At 31.1% G+C, this 6,729-nt stretch overlaps 1 protein-coding gene across 2 annotated transcripts in view; it reads right to left on the bottom strand.

The window, feature by feature from the left end:
- The window catches only part of LOC106469739 (Down syndrome cell adhesion molecule-like protein 1 homolog), a 127,635-nt gene that overhangs the window by 55,268 nt on the left and 65,638 nt on the right, over positions 1 to 6,729 (bottom strand). For both annotated transcript variants that reach the window (XM_022399900.1, XM_022399950.1), the window contains exons 7-8: positions 5,789 to 5,936; positions 1,419 to 1,564 (exon numbers count right to left, since the gene is read on the bottom strand). In XM_022399900.1, the coding sequence (XP_022255608.1) occupies positions 1,419 to 1,564; positions 5,789 to 5,936 (294 nt within the window). The remainder of the gene's footprint in view (positions 1 to 1,418; positions 1,565 to 5,788; positions 5,937 to 6,729) is intronic.

Here is a 6,729-nt window from a genome sequence, read left to right as displayed (position 1 = left end):
ACAGTGGGATTGACTGTCACATTATAGCGCCCACATGGCTGAAAGGGCGAGTATGGTTGGTGGGATGTCGATTCGAACCCGCGACCCGCAGATTGCGAGTCGAGCGCTCTAACCACCTGGCCATGCCAGGCACTTTTTTACAAGAGAGAAAAAATTTAGTTTTTAGCATAATGGATTAAAACAACGTTTAAGTAAGTACGAAAATTACGTATGTAAATGTTCTTAAAATAAACGGGCGGAACCCGGCCCAATGGTCCAGAGGTTAACGTGCTGGATTCTTAATCCAAGGTTCCGTAGTACGCGCCACATTACTTTAACCGCCCGGCATAGCCAGGTGGTTAGGGCGCCCGACTCGCAATCCGCGGGTTCGAATCCCCGTCACACCAAACATGCTCGCCCTTTAAGCCGTGGGGGCGTTATAATGTGACGGTCAATCCCACTATTCGTTGGTAAAAGAGTAGCCCAAGAGTTGGCAGTGGGTGGTGATGACTAGCTGCCTTCCCTCTAGTATTTCACTGCTAAATTAGGGACGGCTAGCGCAGATAGCCCTCGTGTAGCTTTGCGTGAAATTAAAAAAAAAAACAATTACCTTCACCCTAAAAAAGTCGTGCTTCGTTCTTTGTGGCCATGGGTACGTTATAGTGGTGACAGTTAAATACCACTATTCGATCAGAGTAGCTCACGAGTTGGAGGTAGGAAGCGTCGACTACCTGCCTTCCCTCTAATCTATCACTTCAAAATTAGGGAAAGCTAATACAGGTAGTCCTCGAGTAGCTTTGCACGAAATTCGACAAACAAACAATTGAGGAAAACATGGACATTTCAATGAGCATTCTCTTCGATAACACTTTCATCTCTAAGCAAAACTAATAAACATTTACTTAATTAGTTAATTGCTCTAGTGTGAGTTTAGCTTTAGTAAGTCGTATTCACTTGATATTTTTCTTTAAATAAAGAAGGCACCTTAGATAGCTTTTTGCAAACTGAATATACATCAAGTTTATTTTAGGAATTTAATTTTTATTTATTTTAATTAACACGATAAAATATGTATGCAAAATTACATTTTATAAAAATGTTTCTAATAACAGTTAAAACGAAAGCCTGTCTTAAATTTTGGACGACTTGATGAAGATCTGAATCAGCAGGTCGAAACGTCGTCCAAACATTTCCAAGGCAGATGCAATTCACAGAAGAACAACTCCAATCAAGTTTCTAAAATTCCGGAAACAAAGCGTTTTTCATTCTGATAAATTCTTGTTTGCTGCTAAGGGACAAAGCTGTATAATGGGCTATCTTTTGTATTTACCACGATGATCGAACTCATAGTTTTATCGTTATAAGCTCTGAAGCTTACCGCTGAACTATTGAGGGAGGAGCTGTTTTAAATGTGAAATTTATTTGATTAATGTGATTACCTTGAATCAGTAATTGGAACTTCATTTCATCTTCCCCATACTTATTATGTGCACGACAAGAATAAATCCCCGAGTCGTTTCTGTTGGTCCTCACAATCCCAAGTATGGATACTTGATGTGATTGCGGTAATTCTGATATCGTGAACCTAGGAATATATATAAAACTACAGGTATAGACATAATATTATAAGTTTTATTTTGCTAATCTGCTATAATTTGTAAATTAATTTGTTAATACTTTCTATTCCTCAAAACATTGTCTTTGCTAATCGTTTTAACATTTTTATTTTAATTCACTAAAATATATTAAAGTCTGGTGAAGATCACAGTGAAATAAGTAGAATAAATTCGCGGAATGCTTATTTTGAAAATAATAAAAAGACAGTAAAATTGCTTGATGTTAACCGGTGATAAACTATTTGGTCTGTATCAGACTATCTTGATCCATAAAATTAAACTTTAACAAAAATAAAATCCTAAGAAGACAAATTTTACTACTATGAAGGCTGAGAATAAAACTAAATATTTTATAGTGTTGCTTTTGGGTGGTTTATTTATCTAAGTAAGTTTTGTTCTCTATAAAGTATAATGTACACCACTGGTGTCTGTATTCGTTGTATTTAAAACGAACGTGGATGAATGCTGTTAAGTATTGAACAATATTGATTGATATTTGTAATTATTATATCTTGATAGTGTATGAAAAAATTAATTAAAATATTTTGGTTGAAACTGACCTGATGATCATGTTCGTTTGGATACGATATAATTCAAAGACTTCCCTTAGGTTTGTTTAATAGAGGTTCAGTAATCTTTTTTTTTTTTACTGAATTGCTTTTTAATGCAAATAAAATTACTTATCAAATAAAAATATAAACCGGCACGTAAAATTGGATGTTTTATTTAACCATAATCCACATTAAATTTATGCTATTTGAACCCTTATAATTGCTGGAAATGCAAAATCCTGTCCTACTTTCGCGACAAAAGTAGTTAAATGTTATGTCGCCGATCACAATATAAATGTTGTGGCATGGAACACTGAAATTAGATAAAGAAAGAAATGTATTTATGCCTTTATGACAAACTTTCATGCAACTCTTTAGTTTTTCTTCTTAACTACTGCATACCGAATTTTATGTTGTATAAATTTTAAACTTGGTTTATATTAAATAATTTAATACGCGCACTTTTATTAATATTCATAAAATTGTTTCAAAAATACATATGTTTCTTAATTTCAGAATATGAAGTTTTCCATGGATTAAGGAACTACACATTTGAAGATATTCTTTTACACAAAAGTAATCTAACGTAAATATTTCCACTTGAGAGTGGGAATAAAAATAATTACTATTAAGAATAAATGAAATCACGTTTTGCTCGTAAGAAACATAGGTGTAATAGAACATTGACAGCCAAACCAACCGATAAGAGTACATATTTTGACATACTGGATAAGGAAATATACAAAAAAAAAAAAAATAGAGGCTGAGAACCTTCTTCAGGATGAGATATCTATTATTAATATAACTTGTGATCCGACTAAAGATATTGAGAAACAATCTAGATAATTCAGGCTCAAATCTACTAAAGCTACGGTCCATGAAATGTTACAATTAACTCGTGTAATGATATAGACTATTAAAATCCAAAAAATATCTGTATCTGCTTGAAACATTCCATGTAATTAATATTTAATAGATTTATTAATATTAAGTTTTGGTAGTTCACGTAAAATACAATTGAAACTTTAGATTGTTTGAGAGGTTTACCCGCAAAATTCACCAGGAGTAGCTATATCCGAGTAAACTGCTTTGCCGTTTATAATATTGCTTTCCCGTTTATCCCTTGAAACAATATTCATTTCTCTATAGCACCAAAACCACAAATTTTATATAATATATGTAGAGGACATTTTCATGATTTGGAACAAGAAGTAAAGACTCTCAGTATTTGATTTACCTTTATGAATGATTTTTATATCAATACTAAATCATAATGACAACTTCACCCGAGTCAGGAGAGAAAAATGTCTTTAACGTCAAACTTCGAATAGTGCTTGACGATTCCCTAAATCATAAAGTTTGTATCAAACCTACACATTGTTGGATAGTTTTAAACCTTGACTTTTCACCGTGTTACAAACAAGCATTCTACTGCCACATATCAAATGACTCAAACATGATGGCTTGATTTTGATGCCACAAATAAGGCATTTAGAATAAAACACATAAACAAAAGCTAACATATAACGATTACACGACTTGGACTATAAAAAGATTCTCTTAGAGACGACCTAGATTTTTATTTTTCCTAACTACTTACAAATGATAGTTTACGTTGAGAGATATAAAAGGATGCTCAAAAAATTAACTTCGACATCAGATTAACAGAGAACTCTGGAAGAAATCCCAAATCACACTTCGTGAAATCAACTTTCCGCTCACGTGTATAGGATGTATTGGACTATATTGCAAAAAACAACACATTGATTGCGCTAACAAAAGAATAGCTAAAAGCTTAGTAATTAGGAATGAAAGCTTCAAATTAAGCAGTAGATTCACATGGGCCTTAGCTTAAAAAATCATGATTAATTCTTGGACAAGACAATTCAGAAGGTTTTTTCTTTTGGATATTAACAGTTTATTGTTTTTGGAATGGTTTAAAACCAGTTTTTTTCGATTATCAGAACAGTGTATCTCATTTATGAGCAAAACTGGTTGTATTCGTTTTATTCATATCATTTTAGGGTTAAAAAATAACAAATAATTTAATAAAATCCATGCAGTAATGAAGTATGTCCGTCAGTACTTTTAAAACTTTTTTAAATTAAACATTAAATGCACACGCAATAAGGATCTGAGATGACAGATCATATACGATACAATTTATAAACGACTGAAAATATGTAGGAGATAGTTTATTATTAAGATTTATGTGCTAGTTTTTAATTTCCATTTTGAAGAGAATTTATTCCTGGTAGATCTACTCTTAGCATGCTGTATTTAACGAACTGTAAAATGGAAATTTACGAAATAAATCCAAAAGCATACTTGCATAGTTATTATTTACAAATTCATTACATGTATTGAAAGTTGGAGCAGGAAAAATTTTAAAACCATGTACTTAAATTTTATAGCGAAATTCTTTCTCTTGATTACTTCCGCGGGAACAGAATATTTAAGAAGCAACTATATGCATGCATGCAACTAACATCTTCGTTTATTGCTAGGGATGTAAACGGTGGATTAAACAAAAGAACCTGAATTCTATGTTATTATTATTCTAACAGTACAGAATATACATATGTGTTATTCAATATTACTTTTTCTATTACATATAATTGCATATCAAACTAGCACTGACGTAGAAGCATAAAATTCCTCCTAATGTATGTTTCCTTGTAGCTTTTATTTTTTGATGTTACATACCCTTAAGAACAATGCTAGAGCAACAAGGCCGAAGTATTTAATATTTCTTAAGTCTAAGAAATTAAACTGCTATGTTATACCTAGTATGAACTCTTGCTTCAATATAGCTTTAATAGCGGTTGATGCTCCGTTCTGCGTGATTTCTCTTTTTGTTCGAAATAACTGAAACCTGGTTTCAACTATTTAGTTGAAAAATTTTACAAAAATGTTGAAGGTATACAAATATATATAACGTTTTAGAATAAAAGTTTACAAATTATTTGAACCTCGTAAAATATTATTTTTTACAAGCATTAATAAAAGGTTGTTTTTATTTTCATAATAGAATTGAAAAGAAAAGGTAGCTAAGACACCGAGTTATGACAATAAGATAGTTAGGTTCTGCTATTCTGCTTTAAAGCAGGCAATGATTATCAAAAGAACACATGAGTATTCACACCATCACTGTTTTTTTCGAATAAGGGCTTTCTTTTAAAGAAAGAGTAGGTGTCACATGGTTCAGTTTATTTAAACTCGGATATATTCTGACGAACAGTGAACACTAATTACCAAAGAGATGAAAAGGCTGTTAACCTTCTTAAATTTTGATGGAGGTGATTTTCAAAGAAGTATTACTATGGAGAATATTGAATATATATACATATATCTGATATTCAGCCCTAAATAGTCTTCGTTATTTTGTTTCTATGACAAAATATTAAAAAAAATATATCAAGATATTTTAATATACATGTTTTTGGACTGCTTTACGGGAACTTGCATTTCCAAAAATTATAACACTACATATTAAAAAAATATATCAAGATATTTTAATATACATGTTTTTGGACTGCTTTACGGGAACTTGCATTTCCAAAAATTATAACACTACATGTTTTATTGAACGGTAATGCAAAAGTAATGTGATGCATGGAATGTGAACATTCAGATACTTACTGATATCTGGAGCTGTTATTTAGAAGTCGATCCTCTTTTTTCCAGACAAGTTCGATTGGTTCATCTCCACCCGCTGTACACGAAAGAGCCACTGACTGGCCCTTCTGTACAGAATGAGATTTGAATTTGATGTCGAACTTCGGTGGTTCTGTAGATTTACAATAAGACTGAACTGTACAATAAATACAATACCAACATACAATTATATTATCGTTTAATATATTGATAGTCAAGAATTGTCGTTAATTAGCGGACTTAAACATTAATATTAAAATACCTAAAATTGACCACAAGCAGGAATTCTAGCTACATTGAACTAAATAACAGTTTTATTGATAAATATGAAGCTAATAAATGTATTAATTTTCATATTATGACAGAAACAAATATATCCTGAAATATCAAGAAATTTATCTCATATTTTTGGTTACTTATTTGGAATGCTAGAAGCATTTAAAATGAAGGAGATTTCAAGTTGATAAAAATGAAAAGCAAATATTTTTTAATAGATAAAGTTTATAAAAAAATACTTATTTAGGGATCGGAAAAGAGAACAATGAAAACAATATTTTCTTATTTTAGAAGCTTGTATTTAAAAAAAAAAGAAGATGATATATATAAATGAAATGGATTTTTAGAAAAATTGGTTACCGGTATCTGTTTCGTATTCATCCTTTTTTTTGTATTAAACTTATTAAGTAGACAATCCTAGGCTATGTAACACCAGAATATGGATTTAATAAGATACCTTTCTTCAATGCTAGGAAGTTAAGAACGAAAAAAAACTATAGAGAGGATTTAAACTTAAAAAATGAATCTTCTATCAATACCAAAGAAGAAAATAAATCATGAAACTAAAATAGAAACTCGAACGACAGAACAGCAGTGAAAATTTACAGATTAATAATAGAGAGTCTGCAATAAGATGTATGGAAGATATT

Source organism: Limulus polyphemus, unplaced genomic scaffold (genome assembly GCF_000517525.1).
Source record: "Limulus polyphemus unplaced genomic scaffold, Limulus_polyphemus-2.1.2 Scaffold3, whole genome shotgun sequence".
NCBI classification, from domain to species: Eukaryota; Metazoa; Arthropoda; class Merostomata; order Xiphosura; family Limulidae; genus Limulus; species Limulus polyphemus.
Note: the sequence above shows the minus strand (reverse complement) of the source record. Positions and strands in the feature narration are given on the sequence as shown.